Source organism: Haliotis rufescens, unplaced genomic scaffold (genome assembly GCF_023055435.1).
Source record: "Haliotis rufescens isolate VD_foot unplaced genomic scaffold, xgHalRufe1.0.p SCAF_1, whole genome shotgun sequence".
Taxonomy (NCBI): domain Eukaryota; kingdom Metazoa; phylum Mollusca; class Gastropoda; order Lepetellida; family Haliotidae; genus Haliotis; species Haliotis rufescens.
The window spans coordinates 35919775-35946827 of NW_025963779.1; the positions used below are offsets into that span (position 1 = coordinate 35919775).

The 27053-nt window shown below is 39.0% G+C and overlaps 1 protein-coding gene across 3 annotated transcripts; it reads left to right on the top strand.

Moving 5' to 3' along the window:
• The first annotated feature begins 720 nt into the window (after positions 1-720).
• Positions 721-27053, top strand: LOC124139513 (agmatinase, mitochondrial-like). 3 transcript variants are annotated; one of them, XM_046506637.2, is made up of 8 exons: positions 721-801; positions 16619-16808; positions 18271-18396; positions 18708-18883; positions 19820-20020; positions 20343-20487; positions 25507-25601; positions 26475-27053. In XM_046506637.2, exons 2-8 carry the CDS (start codon positions 16619-16621, stop codon positions 26577-26579), a joined length of 1038 nt encoding a protein of 345 aa, XP_046362593.1. In that variant the 5' UTR covers positions 721-801; the 3' UTR covers positions 26580-27053. The 3 variants fall into 3 exon arrangements, with proteins under 3 accessions (XP_046362593.1, XP_046362591.1, XP_046362592.1); XM_046506635.2 differs by lacking the exon at positions 721-801 and adding an exon at positions 8398-8549; XM_046506636.2 differs by lacking the exon at positions 721-801 and adding an exon at positions 9736-9884.

Here is a 27053-nt window from a genome sequence, read left to right on the forward strand (position 1 = left end):
GAAAATATTCTCGCCCATGGGCCACCCTTCCTAAGTATGTACCCATGAGAACAGCACGTTCAATTTTGTTAATACCTTTGACAGAATCTGGCCACAGCATGGAGAGATTCTGGACAAATGGGTTCCAAGAAGTTAAAAAGGGACCTGTCACTTACTTTCTTATGCACATTGTGTGAATGGCGGGTGCTACCGGTAGGACAGTACTTGCTTAGTAACTACCCTTTTCGTGAACACATGGTATCATCACTGATTTTCAGTGGTCCATTCTCATAATTTTCGCCCCTATTTTGCCCTTTACGCCAAATTTTAATCTGTTTCGGCGGATAATCTAGACTGGTTATTATCTGACATTGACATTGACAGTCGAACCTAGATTGTCATTGTAACGAGTCATTGCTCTAACCTGTACGCTACCACAACGTATGAAATATGTTGTACAAGCTGCATATATAACCACTATAAAATCCTGAATTATATATAAAAAAAATGTACTACGACGTTTCATTTTTTGTCAAGTTATATACGGTGGTATATGCACACGTGAATAGAGATTTATACTTGCACAACAATAACAGCAACAATAAAGCACTAAAACCAAGGACTGGAAATTTATTTATGGGATAGAAATGTGTCAAGTAGGCGGGGTGGCAGTGTAGTTTGTAGCTTAACAATGAAACCAAGGACACTGTTAAGAAGTCATGACCCCACGAAGTTGGAAGATCACCTTCCGGCTTGTCATTCTGTAAACGAAAGAATTCGTCGGAGGTTCAATTCTAAAACCCCGTTTACCCAGACTCACAGGTAAGTGTTGTTCGCTAAGCTAGAGAAATCACTGTGAGGTGAGGTGAGGTGAGGTGAGGTGAGGTGAGGTGAGGTGAAATGGGGCTTAACGTCACGTCCATAATTATTGCACATACATAGCGATGTGTGTGTTGTGTGTGTGTGCCGATTTTATAGTGCTAGCTCACTGAGATATCTTGCCGCAGTTTAACGTGAATACCCACTCAGACACAGTATACTGACTTCGAGCCTACCAGTCCTTGTTTTAGCCCCTTAATGCCGAGCGCCAGGCAGGGTAAAACAAGTACCATCTTTAAACGTCTTTTGGTATGATGACCCCGGGGCGGACGCTCTACCACTAGGCCACCGAGGCGGTCAGAATCACTGTGAAGAATAATGTTAACAATGTCATTTACAGCGAAGCCCTGTCATTCCAGAATTTCACACTCCCTGTCGTTTCCTTTGGAAACGTCTCTATTCAAGTTAAGGGAACTGCATGTTCGCATCCAATTTCGTTTTTTGTGTGTCAATTTCTTGGTTAAATCTCTGGAATGTTTGGATTGTTGGAGACAATATACATCTATGTTGCACAGTAGAAACAAACGCTTACTTCATAGAAGTACATTGGAAATCAGAACCAGACTTTGTTCTGGGACATTTTATCAGGCTAAAACGTACATATGTATTCGTGCATATCGCCTTTCTTAAATAGTAGACCCGTGAAGATCCGGGTTATAATAGGTCTTCAGCAACCCATGCTTGTCGTAAGAGATGACTAACGGGATCGGGTGGTCAGGCTCGCTGACTTTGTTGATACATGTCATCGTATCCAAATTGCGTGGATCGATGTTCATGATATCAATTACTGGATTGTCTGGTCTAGACTCGATTTACAGACTGTCGTCATATAGCTGGATTATTGAGTTCTGCGTTAAACAACAAACAAATAAACAAAACTAAAATAGTACACATTTACCTGACACGCCGTGATATAACGCCTACCTATCGCGGCACTACACCCACTTATTTTCTGTCCCTTGTAGGAACCGCTCAGTTATAGTTGCATAAAGGAACACATTCGTCAAGGTTATGATACATGTACTTGCTACCGTTCTATCTGCATCATCACTCGTTTCACTCACTCACTCACTCACTCAAGCAACCCACTCACTCAAGCAACCCACCCACTCAAGCAACCCACCCACTCAAGCAACCCACTCACCCACCCACTCACTCACTCACTCACTCACTCAAATGACGCCAGAAACCCTAATATGTCTCTCAATTCAAATTTGGTTTGAACTTCTATAGAAAAGGACTTCATGCCGTCGTTTGCATTTCCACATCCATATTGCAAATATATATTTATTTTACTCATTATTAACACATTGCAATACTCTCGGTGGTATAAATAGAAACCAAACTTCTATTTACAACATACACAATTAGTGTGCGCTGAACAAAGTACATACTTAACTGATATGAAGAACATTTCGGAGCGGTTTGACAGGTGTGACAGGCATTGTGCAAAAACAACTCATTTGTGAATAATATGTATAGGACACAGTTCGTTGCTAAGGTAACTGTCATAACTATTGACGTTAAAGGCATTTTGCGACATATGTGTGTCAGCCGATATCGTAGGTCAGCTTTAATATATGATAGAAGATTGTGGTTGATGGTTAATGCTCACTTCAGCCCTCTGTAGTATTCACTGAGGTAAGTATCTCAACGTGTCTATACTATATGTCTTTGAAAGTATGTCAAGGCCTGAACATAATGTCATAGCTTGCGGTATACCGGTGGGGTAGCTTAGTGGTTAAAGTGTTCGCTCGTCACGCCGAAGACCCAGGTTCTATCTCTCACAAGGGTACAATGTGCGAAGCCCGTTTCTGGTGTTCCCCGCCGTGATATTGCTGGATTATTGCTAACTTGCCTCAAAAAAGGACTAAATTATAAGTTTCTCTTCTCTGTTTTGAACGTAACAGAGCAATATCTCCTCAGCTCCTGGATTTCGTGGCAGAATTGGCCCCATCACCACTTTAGTGTCGTAATTATAAGATCTGTTATATGGACCGCAAGGTAGCATTTTCGGGAAAAAATGACGGATTGTACCAATGACTGAAGTAAACTTACATCGCTGTTGCTAGTTTTTTGTGCGAGTGATCTCGTTACGTGACTCTCCCGCGGGTCCTTTCTGAAGTCACACTTGAGCAAGGTACCTATCTGGAGTATTTATACTATTTGCTAACAAGAGTCAGTTTTTGACATAGTATTCCGACAAATATTCATCCCTCTTAATGTGAACAATTCTTGTTGATAACTTTCTTTACATCTCTGTTTAAATATTTCTGAAAGGTTTCTTTGTATCATACATCTTGCGCAAGCAAGCCAGACGTGCCCCAAACAGTATAGAAATAATACATTGCATACAGAAGATCCACAGTTTACGTCCTCAAATCGTCTCTTGTTTTAGTAATCATAGCATCTATCTACTCGTATCCAGTATGACATAACTAAACTCAGAGCATTAATAAATACTGGGAAACGACCACATTCAGCCAGTACGTCGTTTGCCAATTTGTAATCAGAGTCTGACAAAAACATTCCGTGGATTTCTTCTATTGCCACGTTAGTATTTATGTCATCCCAATTGCGTGGATCGATGCTCATGATTTCAATCACTGGAATGTCTGGTCCAGACTCGATTATTTACAGACCACCGTCATATAGCTGGAATATTGCTGAGTGCAGCGTTAAACAACAAACAAACAAATAGTATTTATGCCCAAACGTTATAACAGTGTCGGTTGAATTTTCCCATCGAATGATGATTTATTTGGCAACACATTATATTTAATACCAGCATGTTTAATGACATAGAAAGTAACCAACAGGCGCCAGAGAATATATTTCTGTATAAAAACGCAATACCTACTTGCGAAAAAAGTAACTGTATTTCATATTAATCAAACGAAATTTGGGGAATCAGACGAGTTTCACTATCTTTTTATCTGTGAAGCTCTTCTCCAACAACGACTTCTTTATACCCCACGGAGTTTTAATGGCCAAATATGTGTAACTTGCTTAAAACATTATCAACCTAAAAATATATCCACTTTGAAACATCTGTCCAGATTCATTGTACATTTGAACACATTATTACGTTAAAGTGTCTAAATCACTTATTAAAGAATGTTACCATCTTGATCTTCATTAAATACAAACCTATAGAGAAGTATCAACTCAATTAACAAAGGCAATATCGGGTGTGACCATCCTAAATGTAACAACCGGATATGGTCATATTGTTGACGTGACGTCACACGTGGACGACCGGCACGTGGCAAGTCATTAGAGTTGCCCTGATGAAGATAACGTCCCCAAATAGAAAAATATTGTGTTTCGATAAACTTGGAAATGTCTGGCAACTTTGTTTTGCGCCATTCCTGTTTGCAGCGCGTAGACGTTGATTTTCTACAAGCCGTGGCATTGCGGAAGTTTTATTTACGTTTCTCTCAATTCATTTTGTTTCTCACCATTCTTTAAAACACTATTATGTTTGTTTTGTCACGTTTTTTTGTTCGTCCCTATTTAAAACAGTGATTTTTTAAACATCAATTTTACGTTGTAGAAGAATGACAGAGTTTGCAAATATTGCAGCAGCATCCGCAAAAATAAATATTGATAAATCTTGAAAAGTTTCATCAATGAATCTACCTTGAATCATTGGATAACATTTCCCTTTCGAGTTCTTCACTGTATAAGGGTAAAGAGACAAGCGATAAAATGGAATAACACATTCATTTCAAAGACGTGTGTAATTTGAATTTCTGAAGGTAAGATGGATATACTATATGGAACACACACACACACACACACAGATATACATATACATATAATTATCACAAGACTTATCTAAGACAATTATTCATTTCTGAAGTCCCCAAACTGTGTCAATTATAAGAATCACGTCATCGGCAAACAGAAGAAACAATAAGGTAATATCTAGACGAAGTTGTATTCCAGGTTCGTGTGATTTTCCTATTTCTTTCGCTTAATCATTAATATAAAATCCAAACAATAAAGGGCTTTTAACGAACCCTAGACGGACTCCGATGTGACATTAAGAGGTCTCAGACCGGTGGTCATCAAACCTTACACAAGATGTAACACTATCATAAATATCTTTAATGCAGTTATACATATTCGGTGAAACAGCATGATCATATATAACTGTCCAAAGCATAAATCTGTTCACAGAGTTGTATGCCTTGGCAAAAGCCACAAATAGAACATGTATTTTGCGAAACTCCTCTCCTAGATATCGTTGTATAACTGACTGTGAAATATACAAATTGTTAGCTGTTGAATAGCAACGACGGAAACCGGCCTAGGGTTCAACAATGTTATCAAAGCATTCACCCCAGAACTGTAATCTTGTATTCAAAATTGACACATATATTTTGCTAAACACGCTTAAAAGTGTACGTTTATATTTACCCATGGAGCTATAAAGGGACAATAATCCCAAAGAGTTGGAAAATAAGCTTAAAAACGAATGTAATACACGTATAAGGTCTTCATTTCACAGATAAGCTCATTACCAGGTCATTCACTATTTCGCTAAATGAAGGCCTCTCGGACCTCCTTTTGTTCAATGGGCGAATTCAATATAGATTTGGTCAGCTCATTAACATTTCTATTTGATTCTGGATCAACAATCTCTCAAGCATGTAGAGAATCCGTGTCGAACATGCATTTAAAATGTAAAACCACTGGTTCGCTGTAATGTTTGGTTTGGCGCTATGGTTATTTCTGGTAAGACATTTAAGAGACAACCAAGTTCCTGTTTCAAACTGTTGACATAATGGAAATAATTCAGACGAAGTAATGACATAGTCTATTACACTAGTTCCAATCTAACTTTGGGACCAGTTTAAAAGTTCGATGTCGGATAAAAATCTTAATTCCTTAAGTTAAGGGGCAGGGGTTAATGGCTCTTCGAGTTCTCATCGGACAACGTCAGCAAAACTGATTTTCAATGTTTTATATAGTTACTAAACTATACCGATCCTATTTTCATTATGATGTTGTCTTCTAGATACATCCAGTCTTTCAACAACGTCGGGTTTCATTGCAGCCGGCAACAGTGGTAAGTCCATCTAGTGCAGTGCGTACTATGGAATGGTAGATTTGATCCATTGCGTCCTTTGGAGTTGCAGATTTGCTCTATTGCGTACTATGTAATAGCAGACTTTATCCACACAAAAGATTTTAAACACCTAGTAAATAAACTGCAGTCGATAGACGTTCTGACAAAAACCGGGCAAAACACAAGAATATTTATGCATGACAAAAGTCTTGTCACTGGGACAATTGATCATATAATAGGGCTGAATACAAAACAGGCCACAAAACTCCGGAATTCAACATCATCAGAATTACGTTTTTTTATCAGACATCGAACTTTTGAATTGGTCCCTACTAAAGCTTCTTCGTAACACGTTGTATACATACACGAATATATAATTGTACATGTATAAATTATACAAATAATAACCTGTTAGTTCATATGTATTGTAATTTGGTATTTGGTAGTTTTAAAAACAGATTTTCATTATTCATTTATTTACAGAATTAAGATTGTTTTCCAAGAGTACTTTACTTTTAACTATTAAACAGAATAGACATTTAATAAACACTCTTTTCTATCAAAATATTTGAAACAGTATTTGTTGTTTTTTGTATCTATTTGTGGTATTTGTGTTTTTTGGGGTATATTTATTTAAGGGTCTTCACATTAATGTACATTTTGAGCACTTTATGAAGTAATTCATTAACTGCATTCTGTTGCTTTCTATTTCTGGTTTTTAAACTGTGTCATTTGTTTTTCAACGATGATAATTTGAAAATGTTCACTTAGGAATTTACTTGTGATAATTGATGCTTTGTCAAGTGAACATATTCAACACAATTTCTTGTAGAAATATCAGTAAAACCACGATAAAATACAATACACATACAATACGAATACAATATATATACAATACATATACAATACATATTCAATACATATACAATGCAAATGCAATACACATACAATACACATACAATACATGTACAATACATGTACAATACATGTACAATACATGTACAATACACATACAATACATGTACAATACATGTACAATACATGTACAATACACATACAATACACATACAATACATGTACAATACATGTACAATACATGTACAATACATGTACAATACACATACAATACATGTACAATACATGTACAATACATGTACAAAACACATACAATACACATACAATACATGTACAATACACATACAATACATGTACAATACATGTACAATACACATACAATACATGTACAATACATGTACAATACACATACAATACATGTACAATACACATACAATACATGTACAATACATGTACAATACACATACAATACATGTACAATACATGTACAATACACATACAATACATGTACAATACACATACAATACATGTACAATACATGTACAATACATGTACAATACATGTACAATACATGTACAATACATGTACAATACATGTACAATACACATACAATACATGTACAATACATGTACAATACACATACAATACATGTACAATACACATACAATACATGTACAATACATGTACAATACACATACAATACATGTACAATACACATACAATACATGTACAATACATGTACAAAACACATACAATACACATACAATACATGTACAATACATGTACAATACATGTACAATACACATACAATACATGTACAATACATGTACAATACATGTACAATACATGTACAAAACGTATATACATACAATGCGAGACAAAAGCACAAAATGACACCTCAAAATGTATCATGTAATTATTACTGTCCAAAACACTGAAATCCATGGGAACAATGATATTAAATATGAGTTCAGAGCGCCAGAAAGTGTCGTCTTTATGTATTTTTCAAATCAGCAATGGGGCGTAAAGGTAACTCAGTATCTCGGATTTCTATGTAGGTGATCGATCTGTACAAGTAATACATGCTCGATTAAGATTAGCTTGTTCAGATCTTAACGGTGGTGGATATCAAAGGTACATCTCCCACCAATCTGCCGTGTCACTTTGTCTTTATTTATATGCAGCATAACCTCTAAACAACTGATATCGTTTTTATTTAATTTATTTTATTTTAAAATTAGTAAATGCGCTATCGTGTTACTGGGTTTTCTAGTCAATCATTGATTGTTTACTGGCTATCACGGCATGGCAGAAATACTGCTGTGTGCGGCAGACAACAAACAAACACTTATTTTTATGCAAATTGTGTGAGTGGCAGGTGATACCATTAGGGCAGGACATGCGTACCCGTTTCTTGACCACCAGGTGAAATCACTGATTTTAAGTGATCCATTCACATTAGTTTTCATCGCTAACTTGCCTTAACGCGCAATGGAATCTGTTTCGGGGGGGGGGGGGGGGGGGGGGGGGGGGTAATTGAGTTATTCTCTGGCGTGGGTGTTTTATATATATGTGGGAGCTACTGAAGACAGTATTATTATTCATGAACACGGACCAATCACATGTAAGCAGTAGTCATGAGCATCATATATATATGTGTGGCCTAAATACAACCACAGCGCTTCTGGGATTGTTGGAAAGGTCGTTTCACTTGGACACTGGTGTAACATCTCAACTTATAATAAGAGGACATATTATGGTAGGCAATATTGCAACTCATTTTTCTTGACCCAGTCTGTGTGTCTCCTTGCAATCTTATTCACCTCAACGCTTGGTATCCCATTTCATTGCAATGTATGCTACGCTAGTCTTTCACAATCTTACAAAATACCCATGCTGCACGTGTTATAATTTGTGTCCTTTGTTTCAACCCATAAGATATTCATAATTTTGATTAATCGCTTCTAGCTTTAATTCCACATCCGCCTCCGTGGTATTGTGGACAGAGAATCTGCCAGAGAGCAGAAGGTCGGTGGTTCGATCTCCGACCGTGTCATACCAAAAGACGTAGAAAGATACTTACCCTGCCCGGCGCTCGGCTTCAATACGCTGATCCCTTTGTCACCTCACACACCCAGCACAACCCCCACCCCCACCCCCACCCCCACCCCCACCCCCACCCCCACACTCACCCCACCCCACCGCACCTCACTGCTGAATCGATATCCTGCAGAATCTGTGTGCAGCATAATATTCAAAGGCAATAAACTCGAATTTTTGGGGTTTTGCAATTACACATTGCAACATGTTGTCAGTGTAATATTACTAGTAAACATTCACATATGGTAATTTCATCTCATTATCACTGTTAAACTGTAGAAGCGGAAATAGCAACAGTCAGCGATTCAAACAGCTCGGTTTAGTTCGACTATATCAATAGATATTTGGAAATTATCAATCTAAATAACATTGTATCATGCTGTTATGTAAAGCGGTATGAGTAAATCAAATTTAAATTCAGTTACAATCGTTCAAGCGGAAATTAATACAATCTAATAAAGTTGATAGAATGTCCCCTAAGGTTGACTGGTTTTGGCATGTTTTGCACTTATTGTTGTCACCTACATGTATTCCTTTGTCATCTTATCCAGGTTTGCATGACTTTGACAAGCTGATCGTGGTATTCGGTAACATTCAGGCTTGCATATTCGTTCAAGTCACAGTTAACATATTTCAGCTGCATCATGACGACCTGTAAATCGAATCTGGGTCCATGTTTGTACAAACACGGACACAGGCGTGACGATGCAACGAAAAACAAATTTATGAAACAGAATAAAATCTAGACTTGCTTGAGTTCTCCTGGTTGGCTAGCGGCATTTGTAGTTTGCCATTTGTACTAGTTTAATCCGTACACTATGGGCTGTACGGAGGTGCTTATCTATAAGTATAACTAGTGACAAAAAGGAGCCCATTAACAGTCTATAATCAAATGAGACGCCATCGTGTTAAATATAGGCCATACTAAGAGAACCAGACTGAAACCGTGCAAATACATGTACACACGAATGTGTCTTTGAAAGACATGCAAATGGTAAGTAAAATATTGTTTTGAAAAGTTAACACCAATTCATTCCTTGTGTCTGCTGGTGGACTGAAATCCCCGTGTTTCGTACAAAGCTCTCTCGCATTTATCAATTATGCTGTGTCAGAAATGTCGTGGCCGGGACATTGTTTTTGGCATGCTTGTGCATATATTGTTGTCACCTATACTTTATTTATTATCTTATCCAGGTTCGCATATCTTTGACAAGCTAATCCTGGTATTGTGTGTTGTTGCATGCTGTTTTACGCCAGTCAAAAAATATTCCAGCTTCATCATGGCGACCTATAAATGGAACCTGGGCCAGACAAACCAGTGGTTGATATCACGATCAATGTCCCACATCCTAACACAAAGCCCCACCACGAGATCTATTTCAATCGCTTCCTACGAAAAGCAATAACCCTGGTCCCCAAGAAGTACTTCAATATTCATCAAAAATATCTATATTTCCCTTGATATTGAAATATCTTTGAAATATAACAAAACATACTCTTGGCTGTTTTCTTAGTTCAGGGCGGGAAAGTATACGGGAAACGTTAATTTTGTAGTATGTATGTCGACATGTTGGTTTATTTGAAATTACAAGCCACGCATTTACGGAAACAAAACATACAAATCATGTGCGTCGAATGTTGATAATATTCTTTTCCAGCAATAAGAGATACTTCAAAATCGTCTTTATCTAGTTAATTGATGCATCTGACCGTTTCTGGTCATTAGCTGACATTATTAAACCATTCATGTGTAATCCGATGACTTTGTCCTTTTTTCCTCAAGGACTAATTTTCTGATTTTCAGGGTGAATACAAAAGAAGATTTGTACTCCGGAGATCGTAAATAACAGCATATTATAAAATATGTTTTGAATATGCTTATTCATGAACAACGACGACATCTCAATTTAAATGTAATATGCCTGAATTCCACATTCTACATACCACACTTTTGATTGTTTGGATGCTCATGTTCACTGGAAATATTTTGAATAGTTATATTCCGTATTTTGAATTAACCCAGTCCCCCGTAGGTTTTTTAATCAGTGCACCGCACATAGCCACATGTGAAACGTTTGGTAGCAAAGTCAAAGCAAAATCGGAGTAGTGTGTCGGCGAATTTGCATCAAGGCTGTAGTATTTTTCAACCGTTTAATGGAATTCAATGTACAGCCGTAGCTCTGGTCACTCATATATTATGTGTCCCATGGCTCAAATCTATTTGCGTCTGTACCGTGTTCCACTGACACCGATAATCTGTTGGATGAAGGCACAGCTCTCTACAGTCACATAGTTAACACTGAAGGCTATGAGGGATATTTAGGTCATAATCAGCTCCCAGCAGCCACTGCCTCAAGCGATATTGTCTACATAACAGATCAGTTTTATGGCTCCGTCACAGGTGCTCCAAATATTGAAGCAGGGAAAACAAATTTCATAGAATCATTTCAACAAGCCAAATTGATATCCCCGTCACTTTTGGTAACTTTTAATGATGTCTCCATTGCGATTTTTACGGATTTTGATTCGTATGCATTATTTGACTCTCATCAGCGGAATGGTTTGGGTAAGATTGATCCGAATGGACAAGCGGTTTTACTTCTGTTTAGTAGTATAGATGAATTGTTATGTTACATCTTAACAGTATATAAGGCGACTATGCTTGTTGTAAGAGGCGACAAACGGGATCGGGTGGTCAGGCTTTGGTTGATGCATGGCATCGATCCCAATTGCGTGGATCGATGCTCATGATATTAAGCACTGGATTGTCTGGTCAAGATTCGATTATTATCGATTACAGACCGCCGTCATATAGCAGGAATATTGCTGAGTGCGGCGTTAAACGCCAAACCAATTAATCATCATCATATGAACTCAAACCAGTCATTGTTACAAGTAAACCACATTCCACAACAGTTACTGACACTGGATAAAAAAAAAAAACAGTACAAAGAAAAAGACCAAGTAACATAACTTATCATGATCACAATTACTCTTCTTTGAAAGAAAGAAATACAAAAAAGAAACTGACCAAAAGACGTAAAACAAGAGACGAGGAATCTCCGTTATTGATTAGTCCCCGTATTGAAATGTTCTCCAACTACGTGATAATATTTTGAGTATGTGCATCTGTGGTTGTGACAAAAAAAACTTATCTAGTTTGACTTTTTTTCCATATGGAGCCCTGAGTATTTTCGATTACATTATTATAACCAAATGCAAAGTGTAAAAAGAATGTGATCTATTATTTGAGTATGTGCATCTGCCAATGTTGTTGGCAGTTTTGATACTATTTCCACATGTTTACATTTGTGCCAGAAATTGCTTCCATTTCCTTCTATCTACTTTTTAAAAAAAGACCCAGGTTAGAATAGGTCTTCAGCAACTCAGCTTGCCGTAAATTAAGAGGCGACGAACAGGATTGGGTAGTCAGGCTCGCCGACTTGGTCGATGCATAACATCATATTCCAATTGCGTAGTTCGATGCTCTTGGTGTCAATCACTGGATGATCTGGTCCAGACTGGATTATTTACAGACCGCCGTCATATGGCTGGAATACTGCTGAGTGCGGCGTTAAACAAGAAACTATTTTTAAATAGACCTACCCTAACAGCGTTATGTTATTTGTGGTTAATATAATTATGCTCCTTCATGCCTTTCAGTAACATCATAATTATGCGTTTGTGAGGCATCATATATGGCGGGGAACTTTGATGCTCTGCATCAATGTTTTCTTGTACTCATAGGAAAAATGAAGAGGTAAAATCAGGCAATATGATACCACCTGACATATCACTGCATAGCTGGGCCACGGAGAGCACCAGTGCCTGTCAGCTAGTGGTCTAAATTTATGCAGATGGTCAGCACAAATTAAGAGGCTCAGTGAGTTGGGTTTGCTCTTTTCAAACAAAGTAAGGATACTGGTAGTTATTGGATATATTCACAATGTGAATGACACATATGAAAAGTTAAAATGTATATTAACAGTACACTCATAATATTTATAAGTTCTATTCTTCAATAAGTTTTTTCAATATATGTTTTCATATTATTGGCATATTTTTTCACAACCTTTACAATAAATGCAGGGGTAGAAGACGCCGGTATTCATTTAGTCACATATGTGTTGAACATGCTACTTCTAGCTTAAATATTCAAACTTTCTTAAACAATTTTATGTTAACCTCCAGCCTACAAGATAGTTCTGAAAGTGAAACACTCTTAGTGCCTTCTCTGATATTTTACAAACCGTCAACAAATTATCAACAAAGCCTTGCAAACATGAATCAAATGTACAAAAAAACAAAACAATGGTATTATGAGGCAAAACGTAATATGCAGGAAAAATATCATGAGTTCAATAAGAATAATAAAAGGGCTCTTTTTGCAACAAAAAAAAGAATACAAAAGTTACTCAGAAGACAACATCGTGTATATAAACAAACTCAACTGAAACAACTGGAAACCGGTAGATATCCGAGAAACCAAATGGATCAACAGTACATACCAGCAATGGCAGATCGTATAGTTAAATATCGTGAGAACATTATTTACTCAATGTAATATTACAGTCTTGAACCCAGACAAAACTTTACTATTGATTCACCATGAATCTCAATCGCCTCTCCCCACACTCTGATCCTCCAGGACCATCATGTTCAGAGTTGCAAAGCGGTCAAATGACCTAGATACTGAGATCGTATCCCGCCAGTCACCAGATTGTTATTCAGCCTTGGGACCAACAATGTTTACAGGTCTTTACAGTGTTGTCACTACCCCTTGTGTGCAGTATGGGTAGATGGTGGAAATATGAATACGTTCATACACACGGAAACACAAGTGTCAAAACGTGTGGTTGTCACCCTGGCCAAGTGACTTCGTTCAAATGTGACTGCATATTCTGCCATTCAGAAGGAAGGAAGAAATTCAGGGTCAAGGGAACATGGATCACTGAGAGGTTGAGCAGAGAAAAGAGGCAAAGAAAACATTTCCCATAAGGATTCGAAGGAAAATGATGAAGACAAATTGAGACCAATGAAACTCACAGAGACCCATGTTATAGAATTTATTGCCATGAATTATCCCACAGCAGAAGAAGATGATGACACTCACTGATGTGTTAGATATATATTGATCACGTGCAACTAACTGAGTTCCAAATCTTTTGGTGAGAACCTCACAGGAGAGCTTGAGAAACACAAGACATACAAGGACTAGCTGTATTTCTGTATGTTGAACAGCAATGGAAAGTTCTAAACGTGTATTGTACACTCTTCAGAAAAATAGGTCAGCAATGCTGTTAGACATGCATATGAACTCGCTTCTTCAGATGGAAAATATTCTCTTTATTTTCATGTATAGGCTTGCTAAACTTTCAGAAAATAGTTTTATAATGGGAAAAAAACATCAACCTGGTCTTGGCAAGAGGTTTATCGTGTACATGGTTAGACGTTTAGTCAATCTGTGAAGCCACACTGTGATTATTATTATTTTCTAGTTAATTAAGTTATATAAGTTCCTAACTTGTTATGGTATATACATATGCTAAAAATGACGTAGATTAAAAAAGAAAATGAGTGGGCACAGTAATTCAGTTATTTCGCATTATTTCAAATGTCCCCACGTTTCACTTACTTTGCGAGAATCATTTGACGTTTAACAAACCACGTGGAAATTCTACTGGGCCAATTTAAAATTAGGTCGTGAAGGATTATTTATCGGAAGGAGAGAAGTAATGATGAAGTGGTTCAATATTGTAATTGATAAGTTTGAGAGATGCAAGGAATTTGAAATTTCAAAAAGAAGGTAACATTTGATTACATTTATCTGGTGTTCAAAGAGTGTCGAACAATCTAAGGGAAATCTTCATTCCTTGACCCATGGGGCATTTGTTCCTAAACGTGGTGACCATAGATATAATTACATCTCTATCCTCGGAGGTTCAGGGCACTTTATAAAAAGAAAGCAAATGCCATCTGAAGTTATTGAGAAAACAATATGAGAAATTCTGGACGTCCCCATTAATAACTTGTACGTGAAAATTTGGCATAAGACTTTCAGGCAAGAAGTAGGCATCCCCATGGGGCACCATGCCCCCCTTCTTTTTGTCTTTTTGATCTGTTTCTTCAATCAAGAATCGGATACTTAATCTTCAGGTATTTCGATGATCTAACTTGTTTAACAATGGTCAAATAGCCAAGTCCTTTCCACTGATTCAGAAATAAAAGTAATGTAATTTTCCTAAAAACAGCGATAGGTCGTGGAAAGTGGGTATTGGGAATATGACTGCCGAGGAACAGGTACCAAAAAACACCTCACCCGAACGCGCCACCTTTGACGGCGCTCGTGCGGTGACCAAAAAATGGTGAAACAGGTTTCCCGCCTATGGAATAAACTGCACGCGCATGTTAGCTGTATAAATGCGTTCGTCTGCAGGGTATAACCACACGTGATGAAAGCACACAAAAGAAATGCCACGACTGTCACAGGAGCAGAGAGAGAGAGAGAGATCCATCGGTATGGCCGTAATGGGGGCAACACAGGTCCAAATTGCCAAAAGGTTTGGTTGTACACCATTGACAGTAGCCAGGCTGATTCAACGGTACAGGCAGGCAGGGAGGACACAGGACAGGCCTTGAACCGGACGACCGAGTGACAACACCACTGGAAGACGGTCAGATACGGCTCATTCACCTGCGAAACAGATTCGTAACGGCGACGGCGACGGCTACGGCGACGGCAGCAACAGCGTTGGGACATCTTATTTGCCATGCGATGGGCGAGGCAGGTTCGATGCTGGCAAGTGAGAAATTGGCGTCGAGTGCTGTTTACTGATGAAAGTCGGTTTAACTTGTTTCGGAATGACGGCAGAGAACGAGTTTATCGACGCAGAGGGGAATGTTTGGATCCGGTGTGTATTCGAAAGGTCCATCCGTTCGGCGGGGGAGGTGTCATGGTGTGGGGCGGTATTTGTGGAGATCAGAAGACTGATTTGGTGATTATACAGGGAAACCTGAACGCTGTGCAGTACAGAGACCAAGTGTTGCAGCCAGTTGTGCTTCCGTTGGTTACAAAACCAACACCAGGGGACATTGTTTCAACACGACAATGCCAGGCCCCGTACTGCAAGACTGACTCGGAACTTTCTAAACAAGCAGAACGTTGACGTTTTGCCCTGGCCTGTCCATTCATCCGATATGAATCCTATTGAACATCTGTGGGACCATCTTGACAGACAGATTAGAGCACGCCATCAGCCTCCCGTCAACAGACAAGAATTGCAGCAGGCCCTGAGACGAGTGGCAACGGATTCCAGTCCACGTCATCAGTAGACTGACGTCATCGACGAGGCGGCGTATCACAGCATGCATTGAGGCAGCTGGAGGTCATACACGCTATTGAAGGCAACTGTGTCGACAATGAACTTGTAGTGTGTCTGACAATGTTTTGGTGACATTTCAGACAACTTTTGAAAATGAAATGTCTTACCCCACCATTGTTTACCTTGAGCTTACATTACATGTGAGTGCACAATTTCATTCAAACTGGTTGATCAATCATTTGTTACCCCTCCCTAGCTTATATTATACAATTCACAACAGAACCTCTTCTTGTTATTTTTTTATCGATCATGGAACTTGACCTATACTTTCTTTCGCCGCCCAGTTTACTTAGACAAAAACAATAATTACCATTACCATATTTTCATGCTGCATCCTCATCATTAGATGTTTCAGAGAACTTTATTATCTGCTGGCCGACTTTTGTCTGGCATGGTCAAACAATCCACGACCCACCGAGCATTTTGCACCACCCCACGGGCGGCCGCCTTCAACCAACCCCTGTCCCCGGATGTACTGCCCCGTCCAGCTGGAATCTGTACGATGATGAGACTCCCGTCACAAGCAACAACAAAGGGTAACCTTGTTTGTTTGTTTCTTTGTTTGTTTGTTGTTTAACGCCGCACTCACCAATAATATCCCAGCTATATGACGACAGACTGTAAATATTCGAGTCTGGACCAGACAATCCAGTGATTGATATCATGAGCATCGTTCTACGCAATTGGGATACGACGACATGCATCAACGAAGTCAGCGAGCCTGACCACCCGATCCCGTTAGACGCCTTTTACGACAAGCATGTGTTGCTGAAGACCAATTCTACCCCGGATCTTCACGGGTCGGTAACACTTGTAGACAGATATATTGAGAGGTGTATCGAACTGGTCCAGACTGACGCATGGTCCCGAAATACGTTGTATCGGAGATTCTTTGTAAGACGGTTTCTGACAATTGCTGAGGACTTCTGTTGTGTCTTGAGGGGCACAGGGGTTGGCTAATGGTTAAGGCGTTCGCTCGTTACGCCGAAGGCCTAGTTTCGATTCCCCACATGGGCACAATGTGTGAAGCCCATTTCTTGTGTCCGCCGCCGCGCTCATGCTGGAATATTGCTAAAAGCGGCGTAAAACCATATTCACTCACTGTTTTATCTTGATCATTGATGCGCTCACCAAAAACATCGGATGCGTAATCATCAAACCTTGGTCGATTCGCATTACAAATGTCAGTCCCGATACAATTAAAACTAGAACTTAGAAAGTGTATGGCTTTATGTCGCTTTTTGCAATATGCCAGCAACAGTACGACGTTCACACATTGTTCCGATATTGGAATCAAATCCGGGGCTTCGGCTTGACCATAGAGCGCTTCAACCATAAGGACATCAACTCCATTTAATATTCATTAGTACTAAACATTGAGACAAATAACTTTTTATTTACATGTTACTATAATAATGCCTCGTAGAACTCAGGATAGAGATAATAGAAACTATTTGCCTATGTTATAAAACACAGCGTTAAAGTTCATATGTAGACAAAATAAATAAAATACTTTCAATGATGAAATTAGTCATAGTTAGTCACACTTTTTGTATCCGATTTGCATTATGAATACTGTTCTCTTAAGCTATGATATGATATGAGTTCTTATGCTAATCAGCTAATATGCTTCTTAAACATTTCGGTCCTTGGTGGTGAGATGAAATGGGGTTTAACGTCTCGTTCAAGATTATTGCTCTTATATAGTGACGTGCATACGTGTGTGTGTGGCTGCTTGTACTAGTCCGGGATGATGCTCACAGAGATACCATGCCGCAGTTTAACATGAATACCCCACTCAGACACAGTATACTGACTCCGAGCCGACCAGTCCTTGTTTTAGCCCCTAAATACCGAGCACCAGGCAGGGTAACAACAAATACCATCTTTTTATGTCTTTTGGTATGACGCGGCCGGGGATCAAAGCCCCTACTAGATCAACGATTCTATATGCTCAGTAAGAGTAGCATGTGTACTTTTTGTCTTTTTTATTGACAGGTTTAGATGTAGGTTTCATCGGTGTCCCCCTTGATATTGGGGTCGGGTACCGCAATGGTACCAGGATGGGTCCGAGAAATGTGAGAGTTGAGTCCGTCTACCTTAAATCACTAAATGCAAGCACAGGTGAGAATAGCAGTGGAACAAAAGATAAGTAATTACGGACCTTTCAAAGTTCAATAATTGATAGTGATTTCCATCCGACAAAAGGAAGTCTCTCTCTCTCTCTCTCTCTCTCTCTCTCGCTCTCTCTCTCTCTCTCTCTCTCTCTCTCTCTCTCTCTCTCTCTCTCTCAAATAATAATAATAATATAAAAAAATAGAATAAAAAAAAAAATGGATGCCAATACTGACAATGACGATGATCATGATGATTATGATGATGATGAAGATGAAGGCGAATGAAAAATTACGGAGCTGCATTATACTGTTTTTCAGGTGCTGCCCCGTTCGAGTCTCTCCATGTAGCAGACGTGGGTGACGTCAGACTTAATCAGTATAATCTGGTTACCGCATGCGAGGAAATCCGCAGATATTACACAAACGTAGAGTGTATCCCGTTGACGATAGGTGGCGATCACACCCTCACCTACCCAATACTCCAGGCATTGAAGGTAAAGCGTGAGTGAGTGAGTGAGTGAGTGAGTGAGAGCCATAACTCTTGCCGAGCTCGTTAAAAATATGTACTAAATCCCAGTTTTAACTCATGTTCCAATAAGGTCATTTGAAGACCACAATTAATAATGTTAGCACAGCTCTGATAATGAAGGTACATGTATGGCATAACGAGAAGTTTAATCAAGTTACGATACGAAAAAACTTATGAGGAATGACGATGGTCATATGTCATTCTTAAAATAATCGCACGTTAAGACATGTTGCTATCCACTATAGTAACTTTAGATACCGCTTAGGAATATAAAGCCTGAGTAATATAATATAATTATGGATTCTTGGTTTTCAACCTGTGCTGGTCGTATGGTGCGACTAAATGGATGGAGTTGTCAGGCTCCGTGGTTTGGTTGATTGCATGTCATCGTATCCTAACGGCGTGGTTCGTTGTTCACAATATTAATCACTGGATTGTCTGGTCCAGATTCGATTATTTACAACCCGCACCGCGTCATATACCTGGAATATCGCTACTCATTTAGGAGACATTATACTGTGTTTCAGCCAGTAGGCATCACATCGGTGTACAGAGATTACTCAAAGAAGACCTCTTTTGCATATTTAACGGATCGTGATTAAAAGTTTATGGGATTGTTTTATCACATTGATAACAAGATATGATCCTTTCGTTTCTTTCTGATAAAGAAAATGTATTATTTAATTGTAATTAAAGCAAACGAAGAAAAATTCGGATCCAATGAAACGGCAACGAAACCACAGATGATGACTATGATGATGATATTGTGCATTCGGGATATGTTGTTGATAATGGCGATGGTGGTGTAGATGATGATGATGAGGAGGAGGAGGAGGATATTGTACATGCGGGTTATGTGTTGCCGATGATGATGATGATGATGATGATGATGATGCTTCAGGAGAAGCACGGACCCATGGGCCTGATCCAGCTAGACGCCCACACGGACACAGTGGACAATATAGCCGGGGACAAGATCTGCCACTCCACCCCCATCAGACGTGCCGTGGAGGACGGGTGCATCATCCCGGAGAAGACCGTGCAGATTGGCATCCGTGGAGGCGGGTACTCCATGGACTACGTACAATGGGGCATTGACCAGGTCAGCCGATATTCCATACTGAATGTAAATACCCCAGAGCATGTGTATAAAAGAGAGCCTGGCCATGCGCCTAATGCAGTTACATCACACGTGGATGCTGAAGGTGAGATGAGGCTGTACTTCCGGTTACAGAGATGGTAATTTCTGTTTGTAAATTGGTTATAGCCAAAAAGAGCAACCATTCATTGACGATTAACGTTAAACGCAACCAAGAGGCAGGCTAAACGCAACCTTAACTGAAGCTTAGTGCAAACTAGCTGCTTGCACAACTGTTGTTAAGCTGTGCTTCAAATACTGCAATATCGACAAACATCTTTTTCAGGGTTTCCGTGTGGTTCGCGCGGAGGAATGCTGGCACAAGTCCCTCACGCCCCTCATGGAAGAAGTAAGAGCCATGATGGGAGACATACCCGTATATGTGACCTTTGATATCGACGCCCTTGACCCTTCATTTGCTCCGGGAACAGGTAATAATTTGATGACAAGATATGCCATGAAACCAAATAGCCGTGCCGCATCACTATACTCTTATTAATCTGACAATTTATTATGACGTTGGGGCATTCATGAAAACTGATAAAAGAATTCAGAATAGATGTAAGGGGATAAGTTGGTCAAACTCAAGCGTCTCACTGTCCTCATTTGACGTTCATAAAAAAGCGCCTTTTTGTCACTAACGGGCCATCAGTTTGACAAGGAAAGGTTGGATACCCCACTCAACAGAGAGTGTTTGTCATTGAATATATAAAGAAATCCCATTTGAGGAAAGTGCTAAACCTGCGGAGTATAAAATGAGTATAACTATGTATGTCTACGAGAAGAACTATAATATTTAGTGCCATATATAAGACTGATAGTAATTTACAAAGATGATTTTAATCTTCAATTGATATTTAGAAAAGAAGCATTTACATTGAAATCAACATTGACACTAAACACGTCTCTCCTCTACACTCACCCAATCACATAGCTGGATATATGAATGTGCGAGTCACTGTGAAAGTACCAACCCATCTCGCACTATCTGGGTGAAATAAATAAGACTCTGTCCAAATCATATTTATTTGGTATGCCCTTGACATCTTGGCTATAGGTAAGCCAGAGTGTCATCGCAAAACGTGTGACGGACATAAGATCTCATTTAGTATCGCCAATCTATATGACATTACATTTCATGGCTCAAGGTGCGAAATATAATACCCAAGTCTCCGCACGGTTCAAATGACCCTGTGACATTTTCAGTGGGAGGTATCTCGGTTTCGTCAGAATGCTGAGTCAGCGGTTTGAGCATTTTGTCCCGCTCGCTGCTTGCAATAAATGAAGTCCATAACTGAATAAATAACTGTGTGCAATGAATTCAGAATTAGTGCATGTCTATGAGATACTTTGATATGATGTCCGATGCCATTCCCTTTTGTTGGAATATTGCTAAAGGCGACGTAAAATCATACTCACTCACTCACTCACTTTGACTTTAAAATGATTTCGTGTTTTGTCAGGTGAAACATTGACTTGCCTTTGATTGTGTTTGTGACGGGTGCCACTGGTGGAACAGGATTGACTTACCTATTTGCGAACACTTGCGATCATCACTAACTGATAGTGATTCATCAACATATGCTCATATATATAGTCGGAATCGTGCAACTGACTCTGCTTTTAGGAGAGGTTTCTTATAATTATGGAAAGGGTTTTGTGGCTTTTATTAACATCTGAAATAATTTTGAGATTAAACAACCGAAGAAAACAATTATTTAAATTACCTTCATGGATAATTTAATGATGAATTATATCTTAGAAGATTACATTCGCTGAACACATAGTATCATCACGTATCATCATCATCATCATCAGCGTTCGAAATAGAGATCGGTCCGTAGGCCCGAGGCCGACAGATTTGTTCTCGGGCTGTAAGCATGGTAAATGAATCATAACACTGAGATTGCTCCGCTCGTTAATTCTTTCAACACCGCAGGCCGGTGTACCGGCCACACCGTAGCCCCCTTCAAATGCTATATAGTTTCATATCATTTATTTGTTAAATCTATCACTTTTCACAAAGTCAGAAAATACGTATTTCATTGCAATTTATCATATTTTCTCAACAGACTTTAAATAATGAACTATTTTCCACAATGTTATTGAAAATAATAATAATCAGGGACACATACTTCGACAACGTCAAAGAGCAATATAAAGACCTTTCAAGCAAATCGTAAGTAAATTAAATAGAGTAATAATTAAAATCAACAAACATATTTCTCAAACTTGTCAAACTTATATCCAAGTTATAACAATTTCAATCTTTTCACGCGATCGTGTAAAATAAGTCATATCACATACAGCATTTGTCGCCTCGATTTTTAGGCTCAGACACAATGTTTTATGCCAAAATATATGCATGAGATGCATGTGAGAAATCTTTCTCACGGGTCGTAACCTAAACACGATTTAAACACGTTTTTTTAAAAATAGGTCATGTCACTGAGCGGAAAGCCACTGTTATCGGGAAATATGTGATGATAGATCGTACTTAAAATACTTTTAATCAGAATTTTCCGATTACTTTAACAACGAAAATAAAAAAGAAATAAGTTAATGGATTGCTCTATTATTAAATCTTAAAATTGCCGAAAATCGTCATAATTTTCGCCTCCTTCCTGCTTAATCTGGACGTTATGAATGTGTTAGCTTAATTTTGTTCTTAAAAACAAACTTATTTAAGTTACCAATGCATTATTTAAATAATGTGATAAACATAACTTTCATATTTATAAACAGTAGGATTAAACCTTTCAAATTGTGTATGACATGTAGTAGCAAAGATGTGTTACAAGCTGATAATTTCCTTGATAAATGTAGGCTTCGTCTGTAACCACCGAGTCTCTGGGAACTCGGTGTAATAGCAGTGAAAACTTGATGATGATGATGATGATGATCATCATCATCACGTGTCATCATCATGATGGTTGCTGACTTCAATCACATCATAGCAATTAACATAGGCATTGGGGGAGTAACAGTGCACAATTCAAAAGCATCAACGTATTCATTAGTTCAACAATCATTATTATCGTCCTTAGCTGATTTTAACATCGTTACGTCTTCATCGTCATAGCAACCACTACCTGAATCATCACAAGAAATATATGTAACCACTGTACTCACTAGGATCGTCATCGAGGTCATCGATATTATCATCGTCAGGTGTGGCACCATTGCTAAAGAGAACATCATCACCGTCTTAGCTAGTGAGTTCATCACCAACTCATCACTACATCATCCTGAACATACTTATCACTAAACGTTCTCCCCCTGTTAGACACCCAGGTGGTCCACGGCGCCTGAATGTGTATATTGTGCCATCGTACCTCTACGCTGTAGATCTTAGCTCATGTTATATGTAGCAGCCATTGGTGGCGCAGATTAACATAGTGTGGCTACACTCATTTACGTATACGTTAGTGACCCCGGCAATGGCGATACGGATTTACATGACGTGAGCTCCGAACACGATGTTCTTTTCAAAATAATGCAAATCCTGAACAAAGGCTACCCCCTTCTCATCTAGATAGAATCAAGTCTTTGAAAGGCATTTAGAAGAGATACACATAAGGAAGAGAATTTATGGATGTCAACTTCTTTCTTTGAGGAACACAACGTTTCGGAATGTATGCTACTCCGTCATTGGGTGAAGGAGACGATTCGATCTAAGGAAGAGAATTTATGGATGTCAACTTCTTTCTTTGAGGAACACAACGTTTCGGAGTGTATGCTTACTACTTCATTGGGTGAAGGAGACGATTCGATCTAAGGAAGAGAATTTATGGATGTCAACTTCTTTCTTTGAGGAACACAACGTTTCGGAGTGTATGCTTACTACTTCATTGGGTGAAGGAGACGATTCGATCTAAGGAAGAGAATTTATGCATGTCAACTTTTTTAATTAGAGGGAACACAACGTTTCGGAGTATATGCTTACTCCTTCATCAGGTGAAGCAGTAAGTATATACTCCGAAACGTTGTGTTCCTCTTAAAAAAAAAGTTGACATTCATAAATTCTCATCCGTAGATCGAATCGTCTAACTTCCGCACGTGCACATGCAGTGTTGTTACAGAGAGAACCCGTCTGCAAACCGTAGTGGTGTAATTCCATGTAAAACAACATTCACCTCTTCACATGATCCCTTTACAGTTAAATCCTTATTACTGATGTAACTGTTGCAAGTACGCACATGATGCTTACACCACCATCATGCGCACGACTATACCCTGTAATCCATGTACGAGATCAAGGTATTGTTATAGTGCAAACCATTTCAATACTTTTACTTAAATAGTGCAAACCATTTCAATACTTTTTTATCATTTCATTTGTCTAAATACCTAACAGGTTCAATATGTTTCCAAGTGCACCGAAATTCTATGCCCTTTGTTTATTATATTCAGCAAACATTCGACGTATCCCCTCTTATCATAAGCCCCTCCGGGCAGGACCCTTAATCTCCAGCGCTATCTATAAATTTCAATTAACACCTCCTAACGTCGCCGGATCTTACGTATATACATACACGTGGGACAATGACCTTGCCACACGTTACGTAATACCTCGCTCTACAAAACCCGACTGACATGGTCAGTCAGGGAGACAGCCTAGAGAAGAGCCAGAAGGTAAGTGACAGAACGGTTCTCCCACCCGGGAACATTGGCCACTAGGTCCCGGTGTGCGTTCTGTCACGTTATTATCAACATGTACCTTTTCGACTCATTTCAACCATCAACAATAAACATGGCTGCTGTCGTCTTAAACTTCACCCCTGAGTTTTGTCTTCCGCCATCACCCTGAGCTACCATCCGAGGGCCGAAATCAACGCCCTTGGACAGTATCTATGACCAAGCATAATGAAAACAATCAGCTGCAAGCACACATATCTCCTTGTGACATCGGAACACGTCACTGAGAGGGAGAACCCATGTCGTTGTTAACATCTCCACACAAACGTTGAATGAATTGTTAAAGCAAATTAACGACCAATTGTACAGGGTAAACTAATTCGTTAAGAAATTACCAACAACCTCTGGTATTATTCCTACCGTTCAAGGACAGTCCAGGCGCTGGAAACCACGTACAACTAATTTTAAGTTGCTTCATGATCATTAAACGCTGAAGTACCACCTTAGCTCGGTTTAACACAACTTTGAACATGACTCCAGGATGGTAATACTGACCCATGTTTTAGACATCTACTTGTTGAAACCCCACGAGCAATAATATTGTGCTTGCTAGACAAAGGATCGTAACCGATGCTAGTCGGGTATTCGAGCGAGTAGCGAATCCTGGCAGGGAGAAGGACGACAACTCCTGATCACGTGGCTCCCAGCATCCTTGTCCCAAATGAATGCTAAATGAATCATTTATGAATAAATTACTGCTTCTCTTCATTATCTGGTCAAAGTGTCATTAAATTGGTCCTATATTTGGACAGGGGCATTGGAAATCGGTGGTCTAACGACGATACAAGGGTTGGAGGTGGTCAGAGGTTGTCGAGGCCTCAACATCATCGGCGGCGATGTCGTGGAGGTAACGCTTAAACCACAACGCTTTGTTCCACGTAACTTCTTTAATTGGCATTGTTCCACGTATTACAGCAATACAACATATCATCCCTATCTTCTTTAACGTTGAATACACGCTCTCGCTTTTCATGCATATAATGTTCACTGCTATTTTGCCTTTGCCAGTGAAATCTGTTTCGTCGGATAATCGGGACTGGTTATTCTCTCGTCGACGTTTTACGTCTATCATGTTGACTTGGTTACATAGCCTTTCAGGCAGCTTGACCTGCACCGTCACAGGACATAACAGTTGGTTTTGATCAGTCATATATAAGTTCAATTGACGTTCTCTTTTAGCAACAAACCACGGATGCTTAAAGACAGCAATAAGGATTTGGTTATCGTCAGTTTTGTAGTTGCTTCTGATCAATAGCGATCGTGTATCTGAATTAATGATAGTGTGAAACAACTGCATGTGGAAGCTATGTCACTAAAGGCCAGTGTTGTTTAGTTGCATACCGTAACGTCAAGGTTAACATAATCAAGGATTTTATTTTCATTTACATGAAGAATTTTAAAATTCGTTCGGTAGGTCTATAGCTAGTTCATTGTATTTTGATATTCAGTATACTTGAGGCAGAGATATTAGGACTCCTTTAATACGGTATTAACTCCATTAGATTAAACCCTCACAAAGCGAGGTTGAGGTTAGTCTTGTACGTCAGATTTAAGATGTCAAACCTTATTCAAAACTATATAAAACTGAATAAATAGCAAGAGGTCAACTAAAACTACTTCGTCCATCACAAACACCTCGGAATCTCTACCCTTTCTCGATGTTGTCCCTGTGATACCTGTGCTGACAGTTTAAGTGAATCGTGTCTTGTTTCATCTCCAGGTATCACCGCCCTACGACAACAATAATATGACGTCAATGGCAGCAGCACATTACTTGTTTGAGATGCTATGTGTCCTTCCCGGTGTCAAATACTACCCGCTGTGATCTCATAAATGGAACCTCTCAAACGGTTTCTCAGAAGGCCACCAGTCATCAGCTGATAGCCGAACAATTTTCAGATGGAGCTAATGTTGTTGAAATTCTCGTGTACTTTGTTATACCATTGTTTTGTTTCATTCATGACCAACAGATGCATATGCTTATATCAAACCACGCATCTTAACTGCCTTCTCACCATCGTCGTTTTTGTCTTCATACCATAGTTAGGTATCATAAATTCGGCTAAGAACCAAAACGTAAATTGTTTTTGATATAAATGGAAACCCCTTTAAGTATAATAAAATGTGTACATGAATATGTAAAACTGACATACTTGGACACCTCTTTGATAGCTGATCTTATAATTAGTATCAAAAAGACATGTATATGAAAAGCACTCATTCAATAATGGTCAAATATCCAAGTCCCTCCCACAGATGTACTCACCTCAACTAAAATAAAAGAGACAAGTGAAACCGA